Here is a 19,592-nt window from a genome sequence, read left to right on the forward strand (position 1 = left end):
CTGCAGCTTGTCGGCAAGTTCCTGTGCAGATGGCAGGAACAAGGCAAAATACATTTCTGCTCTTTCCTGTGCTTCCTTCCGCGGGCTAAGAATAGCCATTCCGAATCCAAGGGGCAGCCATGCCCAAAGCCCAGCCAAGCAGTGACCCTCGCTTGGCTCCTGCATGACCACAGCTGTGTGAGAGAGCAGATGGCTGGTCCTGCTGCTCCCTGCAAGGAGAAAAGCCATCCTAAAGCAAGGAAACACATCTGTGCCTTGACTGAGGGATGCACAGAGTGACCAGGTGGTGCCCGTGCACTCACAAAGGAAAGCTGCGTGCTACCAGCCCATATTCTGCCTTGCTGCACTACATTCTGGTCATTTACAGTGAACCTACTTGGATTAGGCTCCTGAGAAGAGAGTTACTGTGATTCTAGCAATAACATGACTTAACATAACATAACATGTATCGTCAAGCCTCAAATTATTAAATCTAGTATTTCTGAATTATTTTCTCATGGTGTAAAATCCACCGCTGACATACATTTTTAATACAAATTTTGCCTTGATTGTTTTCTTGCATCTAGGTAATTAAAAACATTTGAGACCTTTTTCCCTTTTGAGTCCTTACAATTACACTCATCTCTGGCAACTTCATCAAGGAGACAATTTCATCTTTGAAATTATTTCATCTTTTGATGTTACAAAATAAAGAAAAGTATACTGTGGCATTCCAGTTTCTGTGCCAACAATGAAGGAAGTGTCATTCTCCTCCTGTGTACAAGATGACTGCCAGGTAAAGTAATCTGTAGGACTATGAAACAAAAAAGTGCTCCCCTGCCAAAAAGCAAAACATGCAGGTTTGCTTCCATTTCCTCACCCCCTACTACTGACAATCAGCCAAACAATTTTTTAAAGATCAAGCGGCTCTCCCTCAACCAAGGAAGTCAGTGACCTGCGTTTTTCTACAGCAGAATAAATTATTTGCTCTCAACACCTTTTGTTAGGTTGTGCTCTTTCTTTTAGCAAGTCTGCCCCTTTATTTTTTCAGTTCCATCAAGACAATAGGAAGCAGCACCTGATTATGCTTCTCACAATAACTTATAGACCACATGTAAAAGCTACTGCAAACTACTTAGGCTGGACCCTGTGGTCAGGAGCAATACTGACCTTATCAGATCTTTTTTCCTGGGAACTTCTAGTGAGAATATCCAGCCAGTTGGACCCTCTTCCCCAGGAACAGGCAAACACAATGCAAACTCTTTCCTCCAAACCAGGAACAAAAGAATGATGTTATTTCCTATGGTTGGTTTTGGGAGAAGTACATAGCAACAACAAATCATAGGAAAACCAAGAAACACTTATTTACTAAACCTTTATTTTAAAAAATGATTACAAAATATTGTATAAAGTTCCTCAGATCAAGAAAACATAATGTATTAAAACAAGATCACAGGTTTAGAATAATAAAAAAATATTTAAGCATTTAAAAATTAGATAGAAATTCAATGCAACACTGGAAATATATACAACATTAATGTATTCTCATCCCACTTTAATAATAATTAAAAATCACTTAAATTCTTAATGGCATTAAAAGTGACATACAGCTCTGTCCAGCATAAAATTTAATACCCAGAGAGCTGCTTATGTTTACAGCAATAGACTAAAAAAAAAGGTTAGTTCCATTCTAAAGGCACTATCAGCATCTTTATTTGTTACAATTTTATAGAATCTTTGAAAATTTCACTAAGAATTTCCCTTCCATGTAGAAAGCTTGGTATTTTATTGCACAAATTTGAACAAGAATCACCACGACAGCCATTGCTCAAGAAACATCCTTTGCTGAGCTCTGAGAATTGCGTGAGATTGCTCACTGCTCTTTCAGGTTAGAAGGTGCAAAGGTAGAACTCACCTGTAATCCTTCCCTGCTCTTTTCAAGTACAGGGTACAGGCAGTAAGGCACAATTCCTTCCCATATTCAGAACCAAAGGACACTGGTAGCACTGTGATTTTAATGTGGGCTAAACATCAAACACAAAAATTATCATTCCCAATTTAAGCAATGCCCAGTACAGATCCTCCGAGCAGAAGCTCACAGTCCAGCCACTGGACAAGTCCTCATGTATCCTGCAAAATCCTCTGCACCGATTCTCAAGGCACTGCAAAAAAGCCTTGAAAGTGGCTACAGAGCCTTAACATCGACAGGTTCAGCTGGAAAACACCAAAGCTGAGTGTCCAAGCAGGCTCCAACACCGCTGCCAAGCACTGTGGTGAAGAATGGAGAAGACAATCCCCAGACAGATGTACTAAGCCAACTGCTTCTTTCCAACAGGCTTTACTACCAGTTATGATGTACAGAGATGTTCATTTGGCCAACAGAAGACATCTGAGGCATTGTATCTAACAGCACTTCTGCCAGAGCTCCTATCACTCTCCTGAACAATCCCTAATCTGCTTAAACCAAAATCAACCACATTAATGGAAGCAATTTAAATAGCTGGTTTAAATAAGGTTGGCTGATTTCATCAGAAGCAGGCTGGGAAACAAGCAAAGGGCTTTGCTGACAGAGCATGAGGGGTAAGAGGCATCCAGCCATACACACAGAACTCCTGCAGAACCAGACATTTAGTCCAGCTCCAACAGCATTCTCTAGGATCAGTCTAATTAAGAGACAGATATTTAAAGCCAGCATCTGACACCACAGGCATCAAAGGAGCATGTCAAGACTGCAGACCAGTCTGCTCAGTCACTGCAGCAAGGAAGCCTCTCCCCTACCTAGACTGGGAGGGCAGACGACCTAGGAGTGATAAGGAAAGCTAGGATATAGGAAGCTGATAAAGCTGTTAAAAAAATAACCTAACAGAAGCAGAAAACAGCACACACACATGCAAATCTGCTTCTCAACTCTTTTAAAACAGCAAAAACACCTTATGAGGTGCAAGGATTAACAGCACTATCATGCATGTTAGCCAACAACTGGCGTGGAAGGAACATTTTAGGCAACTGCCTTAAACCTATAACCATTCTGTGACTTGCTCCCAGTATTTAACCACTGTGTGACAGACTATGGCCAGGTAAACTGCCAAGGACAGGAGATGACTTTATAGATCCCTTTCTGTATCTCTAGGAATGGACATCAGTAACACATTACTTAGGTGGGGAAAAACCTGTAAGAAAAAAACCAACCAAAACCCAGCTTCAGGCTGGGGAAACTTATCTTCAGGCTGAGAAAAATAACAGGAGAAAATACCTCAAGATAAAAGTCCATTCAAAGTCCTGCACTGCTTAATGAATACTTAGCAGCACAGTGTTGCTCTTACACTATATGTAAGCTACCAATTACAGATGAAGATTTAAAGACTATAGACATTTTGATGTGGAAAAAATTCAGCAGGACTCTAGGCAATAAAAAGAAACCAAAAAAAGCCAGTTGTAATGTTAATTATTCTAGCGCAGTCCCCAGAGTAAGACATTGCAGATCATGGAAGAGATATTTCTCATTATGGGTATTTTGTATCACCAGTAACACTGCTTGTAAACCAAACATCCCTAATCTATTCAGTTATCAGAGACAGCTACAGCAAGCACTGATTGAAATCAGATTTTAGTGCGAGCAGACACTAATAAATACAAGGAAAAGAGAAAAAAAAACAGTCCAAAGAGCATTTCTTCTTTAAAACACAGAAAATTCTATGAAGGAACGTATCTCCTCTAAAACCAAACTGTGGCTTTAACTTGGTGCTTTACACCACCTGGCAGAATTTTACATCCTCCAAGTAAAGTGTAGTGTTAGTCTTAAGTCTCAAGCTATAGAGAGAGAGAACGTCACAAAACCACACCCACCAGAAAATGGCAGCAATGGGAAAAGAACCAACTTTGACTTGTTATTACAATCCTTTGTCTTAAAACAGCTTCCTCTTCCTTTTCCAAATACAGCTCAGCCAGTTTCTGGGGGGATTGGTCTCAATGCTGCCACAACAGGTTACAGGACTGGGAACATGCCAGATTGGGATATCAGTGAAATGCAGTTAACGTCTGCAAACATGGGAGACACGGCAAATGTCTCAAGCACTCAAACATTGTCAGCTTTTTCTCATTTGCTTTGGTATTTTAGAATATCTCCTGGCTTACAGTCATTTGCCCTGCTTTTGAAGGCTTTCCTCTTAAGAGAGGCAGAGCAGTCTTGCTTTTACCTTAGACATCAGAAAAATACTTTTTTAGCACTTCATTTCTTTCACAGCCATCAACATCTGGTCTGACATAACCGTCACTTGTCCGATACATGTCCCATCAATCATGTTCCTTGCAGTCCTGCAGACTGTTGTTTGCAAAACAAATCAAGGGGACAAGTGCTTATTTACCTGTTTACCAGCTGAGCTAGTCAGCAGCAAGGAGTCTCAAGCTACTGCAATATTTATAAACACAGAAAATGGTGAGGCTCAAAACCATTCTGGCAAAAGTTAGCAGTATCTCCACATACACAAGCTGCATATGGTATTAACATTGCAAGTAATATTCACCAGGGTAGAATCAAAGTGCTGTAAGGTTCTTTCCTTACTGATACTCAGATTGCTACTTCTGGGGTTGCTTCATGCAAAATACTTTATCTTATTCCTCTCACCGCTGGCTTTTCAAGTTTCTTCCTGCAACTGTTAGAGCTTTCAAAACCATGTGAAAGAAGATTCTGGCATACAAGTGCAAACTTTGACAATCATGGGGTGTAAAACTGTCTCCTCAATATACCATTTACATTACCTTCCCCATAAACCCCCTACAGTCACTATACCATTAAACTGATCTCCACAGACAGAACTGAGACATAGGAATAGGAAAAACAACCCAAAACCCCTTACTTAATGATAAACATTCCTCTAAATTCCAGTTAGGTATCCCTTTTGCATTCAGTTTGACCAGGAAGTACAAAATTAATTGTGCTGTGCTAATTTTTAACTCACAACAGAAACATCTGGTCCATTTAACCAGAAAATATCTTTAGGTTATAGCTCAGAATTTATGCCTCAGACATTAACCTTTATTAGTCATATCTGTCAAAATCAAATCAGCACACTGGTGTCCTGAAGTTATTCTGCTTAGACCCAAGGTTTTTTAGTGGCTGTCACCCCAGCGGGTGGCAGGACCAGTTACCTTAGAACATGATGCTCAAGATGCCATTATCTGACCAAGAATCCATAAAAATTTGTGATGAGCAATGCATACAAAATTGACTAGAACAAAGAAACAGAAGTTGTTACCTACAGTGCACTGAAAGTTCATTTTAGTTTGCTCCAATTAAAAAAAAAAAAAAAAAAAAGAAACAATTTCAGGAAGTTAGCTTCGTTTATTCAATGGCTGATTTTCTGTGGCACTCGGAGTGTTACCAGGATTTTCAGGGCGTCCACCAGTGTTTTGTTTTCGCTTGAGATAGATCTCTATACCAAATTCAGCTGCAAAGGCAAAACTTGCAAAAAATCCAAATACCTGTGAAAAGGACAGAAATATGTGATTTTAAAATGCATAAAGAGTAATAGCATTCTAACATTGTTTGGAAAGATTCACTGTACCATTTTATATACATTAATAACGCTTACAGTTAAGATTACAGTCCTCCTTAAATTGACAGTTCCATTCAAATTAGACACAGATCAGAAATCATAATTCTAGCACATTCATTGCAGAAGTTTTTACAGCTTTCATTCTTTTAATCAAGTGCAAACCTCATACTGTGTTCTAATCAACCTTTAACAGCAAAAGTATATTAGTTGCATTGCCAAAATCAGTTACTAAAGTAGCACAGCATATAGCAGACTATTTATCCAAGGGAGGGCTGCTGATTAATGAAAGTAAATGAAGAAGAATAACACACAGAAGGTGAAGGAAGAGAAGATCTGCAGAGCCTGTGTCAGCAAGGGAGAATGAAATGACATTTTGTGAATGATATTTTGTTACCAGACATGGCACGATGAGAAGTGATAAAGAGAAGGCAGCTTTTTTCAAACAAGGAAAGAAACATATGCATTATTCCAACTCTACCTAAATTATACACAACTGGTTTGGACCAAAGTGATTTGACATTAATAAGTATTAAATCACAGTAGATTTTTTTTTTCTGTATGAGAGAATAAAAAAACAACAAAGCTGACACCTGATTTATGCTCAAACTGTAAGGTCTAAATAGATCTACATCAAATAAGATGACTACACAGAAGTGTGTATCTCTAATAGCGGATGCTGCCATGGAACAGAATTATCTTGCTTTCTTTTCCAAATCATTTTTTCTCATTCAAGAATTCAATCTTTTAAACTCACATGTTCACAATTCCAAGGTTATTCAAAAGAAGTATTCAAATGACTAGGGAATTATTATATCTACAGCATTCCAAAAGCCCCTTTAGTGCCTTGCCCTAGGAGTTCCCTAGGAGTGTTCCCTAGGAGATGAATGCCCTGTTGCTCTACTATTTCTGTCACTGAGGAAACTGCTGCTCTTACTGCAGTTGTGCAAGTCTGTGCTGCCCACATATGCTCTGTAAAAGCAAAAGACAGGATTTCTTGACTTTGTGAGGGGGTGACATTATGAAAGGACAGTTGAAGAAAACCAGAAATTTCAGAAGTAGTGTATCAGAGAACTGGGCAAGCTTCAAGAGATGACAATGTTGAACAGCAAGAGATGACAGGAAATAATACAAATCCAAGGCAGCATGCAAAAGGTGGGGAGCTGCAAGGGCACAGAGAGCTTTCCAGGAATCCAGAGGAATGCCAGCTCTTTGGATTTCCTGTGGTAAGTTTCTGGAAGATCTGCTATAGCAAATTCCTCCTGAAACATCACAATGCACAGAGTTCATTTCCCAGTTTCTTCTCTGCAAATTGAGTGAAGTTTAGAGGAAGACAGAGAAATTAACATACAAATAACATACCAGATAAATACAAAGTAAATCTTGCCATTTTAAGACTTACACATGCAGCAATTTCAACAGCAGAGTCAGCGGAGGTTGCAGAAAACACTATTGATGCTAACAGAAAACAGGCACCTATGAGTAGCACAGCCCAAAAATTCTGCAAATATATATATAAAAACATATATAATTTAACTGTAGACAGATTACCTAAAAAGAACAAACATAACAACAGCTGAGTTAACCTGCCGGTGAATTTATGTTTTGATACTTTGATGCTAGTGGAAGCTTCAGAAAATACATTTTACAGCTGTATTCTAAATGACATTCAACATTATCAGCTATTTAAAGGAGTCTGCCCTGTTTTTGTATTTTTAAAATATTTAATTACTTTAATTTAATCAAATTCATGCTCAGGACAACTATGGTAGCTTTATTCCTTATGTAAAACATTTAAGCAATCAGAAAACTGTAAGTAAATGTGCTCATTCAAACCTTTTACTACACTCCCTTATCTGTACCCTCACATCAAGACACTACTGTTTGTTCTGAAGGTACATAGGAAGGGACACTTGTGAGATGGTATAATGCTCCTGCTGACTTTACAGAGCAACTTTCTCCCACTTCTGGATCTTCTGAAGTATAAAGCCATAAACTGTAATGAGTTATGATATTATTGCCAAAAAGGAGATAGTCTACACCCAGTAGGAAAATAGATAGGGTAAACTTTTTAATTTTTTTTTAATTGCAAGCATAATGCTGGTAGTAAACTATATTCCATATGTATACAGATCTGCGATGGCTATGCTGTAGTATTAGTACTTTAATGCACTAATGTACATTAATGGAAAGACTTTTCCACACAAGTCCTAAAATCCTGCAGGTAGCCAGCTTTGAAAAAGGTGTTAGTATAAACTCTCAAAGTTGGCTCATTTTTAAACTATAAGATACTTTAATCTACCATTTACATGGAGAAGAAAAGGAGATTCATTTTGCATAGGCTTTTTACTCCACAGCAGACTTTATGCACTTAGAAAAAATGGTTTGTTTTTTAAAAAAAAGTTTTCTTACCAGTTTCTGCACTTTATCTTCCCCCAGTGATTCATAAAATTTAGTGCTATACACAGACAGAATCAGGAGGCTCAAAAGAAAGGCACTGCAGCTTGTGAATTCAAAAAAGTAAAGTCCACTACAAGTGATGCAATAGTCCACAATTTCTTCACAAACAACAGCCACAAAAGAGAAAATCTGCAAACAAATAACATGCTTGAATTGGATCAAATCTCTAACATCTTCAACAAACAGACACCTCTGATACGATCATTAATAAGCTAGCTGTAACAAAAATTCTCAATCTACAAAAAGTTTCAAGTTCTGCACTATATTAATACAGACAGAAATAATTATACAATGACATGGTTTACACTTGGCTGTTAAGGTGGTCCATAAAACACACTCAGGTAAGCTGAGCACACAGCAAAACAGAGGCTTCTTGATTAGACAGACAAGATTCCTGTATTGTGGGTTTGTGCAACTGCCAGTTTGAAGCAGAAGGGAGAATACACATCCTGCAAAATGCTGCTGCTTACTACATACAGCTGCACTCAGTTCTGAATGTATCTGGGTTCAGGGCAGTGGGGGAAACTGGACAGCCCTGACACACTCAGCTACCTCCCTCAAAGTTCACAGCTGATGTTACCTCACTTGATAAAACTTCAGAGAAAGTCCATGAACCCAACACTCACATGCTTGTGACCCAGTAATGATGGAAGCTCCACTGCTCTTGTAGGAACTGAAAGTTTACACTATGTTCAAGCTATGTAGGAAATGTTTAATTCATGCAGAGGTTTATCTTCACCTTCCTGCCACAGTGTGTTTTGAGAAAAGAACGTAACTTACTTCCTATACAATCACCATATCCCTGCTACTGGATTTTCTACTGTTTTATTGTACAATAAAGAATATGGCTTTATTTAACTGTTCTTTTATTTTGGCCACTTCTTGCTAGTTTCCTCCATCCCATAAATAGCATTACTTCCTTCATCACATGGCATAGCTTCAGAGATCTTCGCAGTAAGGAGTTCAAATTGAAACAAAACCATGAGCAGGAATCAGCCTGGATCATAAAATTGAGACTGATATGAGAATGATGATCATATTTTTAGTAAAAGTATGTGGGCAATGAAGAGGTCAACAGTTCTTTGTTTTTTAAAAAAAATAAATTTAAGATTCAGAATTTCAGAATTGTTCTTGGAAAATAACCAACAGCTTTTGGTTTCAGTTTTCTCACAGTAAAAACAAGAACAACAATTTAGCAGTAGGAAGTGTAAATTACCCTTACTAAGCCAGGTCTCAGAAGAGAACTTCAGAGAACCATGTTTTGGAAATGCAATAATATAAAGTAAACAGGAGCTCAGAAAGAATGGGAGCTGGGAAACATCAATATTACTATCAGGCCTCCACATGCTTCCTTTCTCTCTCACAGTGGCTGGCAACACAAACTTCTCAGCAGCCCTTGCACCTAAACCACTGAACTACAGTGTCAGACTGGGAATGTTTTAAACTCTGACTTTACAGTTTTTATGGTTTTGGTTTTTTTTGGGTTTTTTTTCATTCCTAAACTTGGGCTTATAGCTGCATCCAATTACTTTCAATTTCACATTTTTCACTAGGTCAGCTGTGAGATAGCACTGTACATAAAAACTTCTCTTGTTTTATAAGCACTGGAAACAGCAGTCATCACTTTCACTTGAGTTGAAACAGAACAGAAAGAAAATAAACCTGTCCTTAAAAGAAAGTATATGTCCAGATAGACATATGATCTAAATAAATGAAAAAAGCTTCTCCACTGAGTGTACAAACAAGTTGAAAAAAATCCCACTCAAAGAGCAGTTATAAAGGGTTCAATGTCAAATAATTGAGATTTACCAAGTAGAATCCTGTATGGGACTTGTGCAAGACAACATTAGCTTTTTTTATTAATAATTTGAGTAATAAAATAGGGTACATCAATTAAAAAAAAAAAGTTGGCTTGAAGAACTTTCAGTAAGTGCTTTGATTCAGTAAATGTATCAGCAGCACATTTATGAGATGCCAGAGAGCTCTGCTTGGGTTTCTTAACTTGCTGTTTGATATCACGATCAGGAAAAAAAGGGATTCCTCTGCTGTCCTACTACCACCAAAAAAGTTTTAAATACCAAAAGCATTGTTGGAGAAGCAGTTGTTTTGGATTTTTTAATTTTGTTATCAGTCCTGTCTGTATGTACACCAGAAATCAAACATCTTCGTCTGTCTTGTGCCAGCAAGAAATTATTAATTGATACTGACATTACTGTTGGAAGTTTCTAAACAAATGTCAATTTTATAAAGAAGATTTAACAAGTGAACTGCTACAAAAGAATTTAACAAACTAATTGCTACAAAAATAGAGCACATCAATAAACTTGCCAACAATCCTGTGAAGATGCTCACCAGTGGGATTTCCAGTACAAAATCTCCTAGTTCAGATGGGTGCACATATTAATTCTCTCTTAAGTCTGCACAATTCAGGCTGCTACAGGACATTAACAGCTCAAAAAGGAGCTGATTTTTAAGCCTGAATTACAACTTTCCTTTCCAGCTAGGGCATTTTGACTCGAGTTAAACAATAGTTGATGACAACTTGTCCTGCTTTAGGTAAGAATTAGCTTCTACCTCAATCTTGGCACAATACACAGTGTGCCCTTTACCTTTGTGCTGAATTTGAACCAGTCATGGACTAACAAAAACATTCCACCTATTAAAAAAATACAAACAAACAAAACAACATCCTAGAAACCTGTGCAATAACATGCCTCCCAGCATCCTTTTGGCACTCAAATTTGTGACTTCTAGAAGTGACATTTTCCTTGTTTCATTTGCTCAAAAGAACTGGCTTCGGTTACAGTATATGCCATTATTCATCTGAAGGGAAGTATTTCTTAGGTCTAGAAGCCAGTTTTCTCCAGATGATTTCAGAGTGTTTTACAAAACCTTTGATCACCTCTACAATGAACAGAGCCCACTTTCTGATAGCAACACCCTGTTTAGCAGTCTACACAAGCAATTATCAGGGCATAATCCCAGTAACAACCACTGTTAAAACACAAAGCCAGAAGTTAATGACCATCACTGACATTTCCAAAAATCAAGACTTTCCCAGAACAGGAACCTTCTTACTGCAGGGATGGAGGCTTCCACCTTCAGGACTTTCCGAGGCTTGTTTAAAGTGTTTTGACCCAGACCTCAAGATCTCTGCATTTTGATAAAGGTTACAAAAAAGAAGGGGAAAATGTTGGAAATTAGGAGGGTGAACAACTATAACTCCATTTTCTTTTTCCTCTCACTGACTAATAGGATCAGGCCATAAACTGCTACTTATTTAGGAACATGTGAACATCCTGTTTAGGATAATGATAATTTTTCTTTTTTTTTTCTCCTTAGAAAGCATTTTAAATAATTAAACAGCTTAAGGCTTTGGTAAAACAGTAAATTTGCCTACATAATCACTTATTTTATTTTAGTCAATTAACCTGTTTATATAAACATTCTGCTTGTCAGGGAGCAGAACCCAGCAGATCTTGCTTTATTAATCTCCAGTAGATGAATTAGAAGTTTATGTCCCATTTTATTTGTTTAATGCATTCTTAGGTGTGATTTTTTTTTTAACACTCTTAGAAAACTTTATTTTTGGCAGTGTTACCACTTTATGAACACTAAAGAATATTACATTTCTGGTTGAAGGTTTTGACTGTGTGCGAGATGAAGCTTAAAACCCAAATGTCCTCTTTTCTGCAATGGTGAAGTTACCGCGAAAGGGCTGGAAATCACCTACAATTCCTGTAAGCATGACACATCTGATTGTGTTGGCTGCAAAATGCAGGCTGACACACATTTGCAATCAGCCACCCTTTACCACGAGTTTCACTCATTCCCTGCTAGTAAGTACATAAGGATGCTCCTCACATCCTTATCAGCAGTCACACTGGTACATTTTGGAAGAGCTTGTCACCAAACACTGAACAGAACCTTGCAACAAAAGCCCAACTGCTTGATTCAGAAACAATTTGTATAAAAGGCAGAAAACAAGCTTTTTATTTCCGGATGGGCCCAGGGCTGCCTGACATGATGTCTCATGCAATGGGACATCACGATTACAGGTTTCTGGTGCAATTTTCTACCACAAATCATGGAAGAAATAGGCTCCTTAAGTTTAGTATGGACAGCACAGACTGTCAGGCTTAGAATGGGCTGTAGGAGCAGCAAGAGAGGAAGGTCTGGAGCTCATGACCCAGCAATGCCCTTCCCAGTCCTACTGCCCTATGGTGAGGTTCAACCAAAGGCTTCTTACTCCTGTTTTCACCCAACCCGGCCCTCAGAATAAAGCACTACATTTCCTGCGAGGCTTCCCTCTGATTTTGAGCCGGGGCGGGTGGTGTTTAAGGCCAGCAAGCAGCTGGACCACGGCGGCTGCAGCACCGAGCCTTGGGCACACGACGCCGGCACCATCCGAGGTCAGTACCTACTCCTGCAGCTCGGGCATGAGGCAGGAACACTCCCACCGCTTCCCCACAATACACCCCTTTGAACCAGCATTACAAGGCACCACGCCAGCTTTCCATGAGTTACAGGTCTGCACAACTTCAGTGACCCCATGGCACGTCACAAGTCAGGACACCTTCCCGGCGGAGCCAGCCCTTTCCGACCGGCAGAATCCATTCCCTCGAAGCCCATGCGCGGCCATCTCCCCAGCCTGCTGCGGATCACCGAGGAGTTAATTTTTAAGCGGCAGGGGACCTCGTAAAGACGAAGGTCCTCACAACTCGCTCGTTTCCATGCCAGAGCGGGGCACCTCCAGCCCCGCCGGGTTCAGCCCCGGGAGACTGCAGGTCTCTTCCCGGCCCGGGCGGCCATCCCGCCAGCGGCGCTCGCTCCGCGCCAGCCCCGGCAGGGGGGCACTCACCGTCTGGACCACCTTGACCGGCAGCCGCCACCCCCGCAGGTGCCGCAGGGTGCAGCCCAAGGCGGGGCGGCGGGCCGCCTTCGCCTCCGGTTCCGTGGTCTCGTTGTAGACGGCGCCGTTCTCCATGGCCGGGCCGGGCCGCCGGCGGCCAGATGGAAAAAAACGAAAGAAAAAGGGCGGCAGGCGGGACGTCGTTGCCTCCGGTGCCCTGGTCTTTTTGTAGGCGGAGGCGCTCTGCCGGGGCGGGCCGGGCCGCCGGCTCCCAGCTGGAAAAAGCCGCGAGAAGAAGGGCGGCAGTCGGCGGGACGCCTCCGGTTCCGGGGTCGCGTTGTAGGCGGAGACATTCTCCCTGGGCGGGCCGGGCCGCCGGCTGCCGTCTGGGAAAAGCCGCAAGAGAAAGGGCGGCAGTCGGCGGGACGCCTCCGGTGCCCTGGGCTCGCTGTAGGCGGAGGCGCTCTGCCGGGGCGGGCCGGGCCGCCGGTTCCCGGCTGGAAAAAACCGCGAGAAAAAGGCCGGCAGTCGGCGGGACGCCTCCGGGTCCGTGGTCTTGTTGTGGGCGGCGCGGTTCTCCATGGCCGGGCAGCCGGCTGTCAGCTGGGAAAATCCGAAAGCAAAAGGGCGGCGGGCGGGACGGGAGCGGGAAGGGGAGAGCCCCGGGGAGCCCGGGGCCCCGGGGGGCTGCGGTTGCACCGGCCGTTGGGCCGGCGGCACCGGGGCGCTCCCCCTGGCGGCCGCGGGCGGGAGCGTGAGGGACCGCGGGGCCGCCTCAGGCCCGGGCTGGGCTCAGTTCGCCAGCCGGGGCTTGGCAAGTAATTTTTACACGAGTATTCACTTGTCACACGAGATTGCGGTATCAAAAGAGGGGTCTAAGACAAAGCTTTCCCTGGTTACATTCACATAATTAATTAGGTTGGAAAAAACCTCTGAGATCATTGAATCCAGCCTGTGTGCACCTGAGTGCCACGTCCAGTCTTGCATTAAACACCTGAAGGGATGGTGACTCTGTCACCTCCTTGGGCAGCCCATTATAGTGTCTAATCACTCTTTCTGTGAAGAAATTCCTCCTTATGTCCAACCTAAACCTCCCCTGGTTGCTGCTTGAGGCTATGTCCTCTTGTCCTGTCATGAGTTGTCTAAGAGATGATCCCGACCCCCATCTTGCTACAACTTCCTTTCAGGCAGTTCTAGATATCAGTAAGGTCACCTCTGAACCTCCTTTTCTCCAGGCTGAACAACCCCAGCTGCCTCAGCTGTTCCTCACAGGACTTGTGCTCCAGAGCCTTCACCAGCTCAGCTGCCCTTCTCTGGGCTTGTTCCAGGACCTCAGTGTCTTCTGAACTGAGAGGCCCAGAACTGGACACAGCACTCAAGGTGTGGCCTCACCAGTGCTGAGTACAGGAGAAGAATCATTGTCTTTGAAGACATTCCTTGTCAATGAGAGAAAACACTCATATCACCAAGTGGAAGATTGCTACAGGTTGAAAAAAGAGGAGATTTGCTTGCTTAACAGTAGCTGTATAGGAACAGATTCCCTGCTTAGGGAACAGGTCAGGCTGTTTTGATACTGCTTCTCTTTGGGAAATGCACAGTGCAGTGGGAACGTGTGTGCTACAGAACTCCATGAGGCTGGGGCTACTTTTAACTCTGCCAGGACATCCCCTTAACTGGGAAGATGCAAAAGTATGGGCCAGACCAAAGCAGCTGGACCACACTCCCTGCTGAATGTGTACCAGCAAGCCGTGTGCCTTCTTCTGGTAAGAAAACACAATCCATGGGAATCCACAGTGTCCCTCTGCAGGATCATACAGACCTGTCACTGCCAAAAACAATGTTTGGCTGCAGGAATTGGCTTGGGAGGCAGATGAGTAGGGCAAGTCCTGTGATTCCCAAGGTTTAGGTGTTTCCACTAAAACAAATGAGGTTATCACCATGGGTGTGCCCCAGTTTATGCCTGGGATTAGGGTGAGTGTAATACGGCTCTGTTGGCAGCATCCCAGACTACAGGACTGAGCAGGTAGGTGTAGTCAGGAACACTTGCTGTTACCGCTTATAAGTTCCCAGTGCCTTCACTACATTTTTTCACACTAGTACATTATAAATTAGATTACATTTTAGAAGCTGGCATCTCTCTTCTGAAGGAAATTTCCTTCTTGTTTTCTTCCTTCACAATATTTCACAACTGGCTGAAGAACTCAAAGCCACAAAGCATGTGTCTAGGATATAATGTGGTCTGACTGAGACAGGACTTAACCAAGGTAGAAGCAGCTGTCCAGTCTTTTAAGATGTTCAGCAGCATCTAAGACTTCCCTTATGAGTCTTTAGAATGCTTCCATGCAGCACTGCTAGATTATGAATACAGATGTTAGTGCTGAAGACAATTGTCTTGAGGACATACTGCTTTTCAAGGAGCCACAGAAACACAAAACAAGACTACAAAAGATAAAATAGATGGTGATCTCTTTCCAGTTTCTGCCATCTTTAAGCTGGTTTTCCCATTCAGGCACTCTCCAGGAAATACATATAAACAATGCATGAATAATAAAGGTTAGCTTGCCATTTAAAGCCTAACTTATAGAGGCCAATTTTTTTTTTTTTTTTTTTTTTTAAGAAGCTAAGGAAAAGCAAAACTACAGCAAAGCTAGGGAACTGTAAGGTTGTGTGACATGTGACAGAGAAGGAATGAAAACTGGACAACAGCATAGGAGTTGATATCTTGAAAATGCTTAAAGCATTACATTATGCTGTTCTTCACAGAAGTACAGCAGGTGTTCTTCACCCTTTTTATCACACTAACTTTCCAATACAGTAATCTTCCTTTAAAGAGGGAATTAAAACAACAGTTACTGTAATTAACAATAGGGTTTAATGCAAATAACAGTAACTGACTGACTGTGATGTGATGGAAATCCCATTTCAGGTATACAGCTATTAATTTCCTTTTGGTTATGTGCTACACCTGACAGTTTTCCAGAAAATTAAGTCTTTCTTTCCCTGCCACAGCCTCTGCTGGACTGGCAGGAGCAGAACTAAAGGCGGGACATGGTGGCAGAGAATCAACCTCATAGTTAGATGCTGAGCTGTGGTAACATCTCCAGTCAGTCAGGCACAGAGAGAGACATCAGTGGAAGCAGATTAGTGATGAGTGACCTAGTTTTCTCCCTCATTACATCTCCAAGACACCCTCCATACTGACCAAAAAGCAATACCAATGGAGAAAGCCCCCTCACTAGAGGAGATGGCAGTGTACACAGTATAGCTGTGTTACAGTTGCTACGTCTCGCCCCCATGTTGAAATAATTTCAAAAACTGTGACTAGAATTCCTTGAAACAGTTGAGTAAATGCCACTACTGCAATAAGAGGGCTTCAGGACACAGCTGCATTGCTGTTTTCATCAAGTGAGCTCCAGTGGCTCTTTGGCATGCTCTGTGCGCTGTTATAATGCAACACTAAAGCCTGAGTCCCTTGCACTCAGAATTGGCAGCACTGGCCTCACGAATTCATGTTCTCCTTTTCTCACTTTCGAAAATGCAGTTATGGGTTTTTTTGCTTTTCTTGCAGAAGGCAAGGAGCAGAAAGTAGAAAAATGGGAAAGCAGCTTCGAAGCCCAAACCACTGAAAGAGACAGACTTAAGTTTCGTTGGAAGAGTGATGAGGAAAAGGAAGAAGTGTGTGTTACTGCACAATTCAGAGAGCTCCACTGAAGACAGCCTGTCTGAGGCACAACTCCCTCCTTCATTTTAATGTTCTCATGTGGGCATCTCAGCATATTCTGTTATAGACTATCCCCATTTATTACATGAAGTAAATACAGGATGATTAGCTAGCAAATTGAATATTCCAAGTACTGCAACAATGAGCTCAAAGAAGACCTGAATATGTTGCATCTGCTGAACTTTCTTTAGCTCCTGAGGCTCTATTTTTGTGCTCAATATTGCAACTGAACTTCACAAACCATGACACCACACTAAACAAGCTCGAATGTGTGATTTTTAAACAGCTGAAGATGAAGAATTAGCATTTTTAACAGCTATTACTAAGTATCCCTTATGGCACTAGAGATGAAATCCCCACACTTTCCAAATGCAAGCTTAGGCCAACTCTTCTCAGTGGTTTTCTGCATGCATCTGCATGGCACAGAGAAGCATTAAGCCATGAGGTGTTTAATAGGCAACAGTTCTGCTGCTGCAGGTGTCCCACTGCAAACTGTTTGCTCCCCAAGAAGAGACTGCAGCCCAACAGGCAGAAATTCTTGCATTTCAGAAGTATCACTAGAAATTTAAGGTTAATATAGTAGCTAGTCCATAAAACCTAAAAGCCATGTGCACATTCCAGAGATTGCCATTTTCAGCTGAAAAATATGACCTGCCTGGAAATAAAGTGGACATTTAGTCAAAAATTTCAAGATTAAAGTTTGCAGAGTAGCTTTATTGGAACCAGTATACTCAAAATAACTGACATGAGAACAAGATAGAGAAGGAGGAAGAGATTTACCAAATTCCCCTGAAACCGTTTAGTTTCAGTCTGATCAGCAACTTGTCTACATTGAAGTAGCCCTGAAAGTCTAAAGGAATTTATTTGATTTTTTTTATATTGTAGCATTTTTTCAGTGTTCATACTGAAAATAATTTAAAAGTATTGTTATTAAAATTGTGCCCTGTAGTATCATCTCTTTGCTTTCTGCATCTTATGTGCTAATCTGAAACTTTGTACCCAACAGCACTAAAGGTACAGAAGGGTGATTGAGAGCAAAATTAATGTAATTCATAATGTCACTCTTTCAAAAATTGGGGTAATCCCAAACCTAACCCCTCCCCAGCATAGAACAAGAAAGTATTCTTGCCAAATTAGCTTCAGTTTTTCACCCAATTTATTTAGTTTCGTGCTTGACTTGATGGTGAAAGAAGGAAAACAGGGAGCAGGGTTTACTGGCACTACTTTTTATGAAAAGGGATGTCTGTCACAGAGACTAATTTTGCATGATAGTTGTGGTGAATCCCATCTTAATTGTCTACTCTCACCAAAACAGTAGCTGGGGGAACTGCAGCTCAAGAGGATAAAGCAACCAGCCCAAGAGACTTGGTCTCATCAGAGAGAAACAAGAAGCCAAAGACATAAGGTTACACAGAAATATTTTCAGGTATTTTCCTTTGGTGGTAAATTTTGCCCCCAGACAGCATAAGCAGGCTGCAGATAGGAAGTGACAGCATTAAGAGACTTTGAAGGAGGTAAGCAGGCTACTTTAGTCTTTTAGAATGAAAAGGCATGGTAGGGGACAGTCTTTTTGTCAATATGCATTCGTAAATAATAATTGAAAAATCAAAACAATCACAAACCTCCAAACTTAGAGGGGCTTAGGGAAAACCATATTTAGAAGCTTCAAATACAGAGAAGTGACATCTGTTTTGAGAAGTGAAACTATAATGAGTAATTTGTAAGGTTTTCCCCTGTCCCAGCCTCCCCAAATAAGGGCACCTGGTGTAATAGCTATTAATGCATTATATGGCCAATTTTCCAGCTTCATAAAGGGTTTTGTGCTTTGACAGATGCTCAAATGAACTAACTTAGAGACTACAGGAGTTGTCTTTCAAAAATATGGACAGTATCCACTAGTTTAAAATGTTGCTGTTAAAATCCAGTTTCACCCTAATGACACATACCACTGCAGTTGTGTGAGAACAGGTTCTGCTTTCATCATCAGAGGATCTTTTCTCTCAAGCACGTTCCAAATTTGGTTTCAAGTTTACATACTGAACCTAGAGACAACTTACTATGATACTGATGTGTGGCATTCAGCCATAATTAGAAGCCTAATTTTTTCTTCCAGACAATTTATTCTATACAGCTGTTCATCAGCAGGTCATGCATTTCCCCATGTGTCACCTTTACTGAACTGTTGACCTAAGCAAAATTTTAAGGACTGCAGTTGAAGATATACTTAAAATTATCCACTGAAACTTCTCAGTCCACAATTCAATCTTCTATTTTAAAAAGTGTGCTTGAGGGAGTTAAGTGCACAGCAAGACAAATGTTGTTCTTCAATAAATTTAGGTATTTCGAAAATATGGAAATAACTCAGGTAAAGGGAGGTGATCCTGCCCCTCTACTCAGTCCTAGTGAGGCCACACCTGGAGTGCTGTGTCCAGTTTTGGGCTCCTCAAGACAAGAGATATGGAGCTCCTGGATCAGGTCCCAGGGAGGAGAACAAAGATGATTAAGGGAAGTGAGCATCCCTCTCACAAGGAAAAGCTGAGAGAGCTGGGCCTGTTCAGCCTCTGGAAGAGATGGCTGAGTCGCGACCTCATTAATGTCTGCCAGTATCTAAAAGCGGGGTGCCAATGGAGCCAGGTTCTTCTTGGTGGTGCCCAGCAATAGGACAAGAGCCAACAGCCCAAAAGTGATGCACATTAAGCTCTGCTGTAATGTGAGGAACATTTTCACTGTGCAGATGACTATGCACTGAACAGATTGCTCTGAGAGACTGTGGAGTCTCCCTCACTGGAGATATTCAATAACTGTCTGGACACAATCCTGTGCCATGTGTTTTGGGATGGCCCTGCTTGAGCAGGGAGGTTGGACCAGATGACCCCACTGTGGTCCCTCCCACCCTGACCCATTCTGTGAATTCACCAGAACCACTACAGAATGCAGGAACTGGGGAAGAAGAGTACCACCATGTTCAAAATAGAGAGATTTCTAACTAATCAGAGAAATTAAGACTGATTTAAAAAAAAAAAAAAAC

The 19,592-nt window shown here is 41.5% G+C and overlaps 1 protein-coding gene across 2 annotated transcripts; it reads right to left on the reverse strand.

Moving 5' to 3' along the window:
• Nucleotides 1-1,333: 1,333 nt before the first annotated feature.
• Nucleotides 1,334-13,548, reverse strand: CMTM6 (CKLF like MARVEL transmembrane domain containing 6). Of its 2 annotated transcripts, XM_077786997.2 has the most exons (4): nt 12,853-13,548; nt 7,944-8,120; nt 6,934-7,032; nt 1,334-5,460 (listed from the first exon to the last, which is right to left on the reverse strand). In XM_077786997.2, exons 1-4 carry the CDS (start codon nt 13,423-13,425, stop codon nt 5,311-5,313), a joined length of 999 nt encoding a protein of 332 aa, XP_077643123.2. In that variant the 5' UTR covers nt 13,426-13,548; the 3' UTR covers nt 1,334-5,310. The 2 variants fall into 2 exon arrangements, with proteins under 2 accessions (XP_077643123.2, XP_085429372.1); XM_085573246.1 differs by lacking the exon at nt 6,934-7,032.
• Nucleotides 13,549-19,592: the final 6,044 nt, after the last annotated feature.

This window comes from Lonchura striata, chromosome 2, assembly GCF_050655825.1.
Source record: "Lonchura striata isolate lonStrDom1 chromosome 2, ASM5065582v1, whole genome shotgun sequence".
Classification (NCBI taxonomy): domain Eukaryota; kingdom Metazoa; phylum Chordata; class Aves; order Passeriformes; family Estrildidae; genus Lonchura; species Lonchura striata.

What these genes read in the sequence shown, in the direction of transcription:
- CMTM6 (XM_077786997.2), bottom strand. Translation starts at nt 13,425, where the DNA reads ATGGAGAACCGCGCCGCCCACAACAAGACCACGGACCCGGAGGCGTCC. An exon ending in CGGTCAAGGTGGTCCAGACG is followed by an intron (nt 8,121 to 12,852) that starts GTGAGTGCCCCC and finishes ATTTGTTTGCAG; the next exon opens with ATTTTCTCTTTTGTGGCTGT. An exon ending in AAGATAAAGTGCAGAAACTG is followed by an intron (nt 7,033 to 7,943) that starts GTAAGAAAACTT and finishes ATATATTTGCAG; the next exon opens with AATTTTTGGGCTGTGCTACT.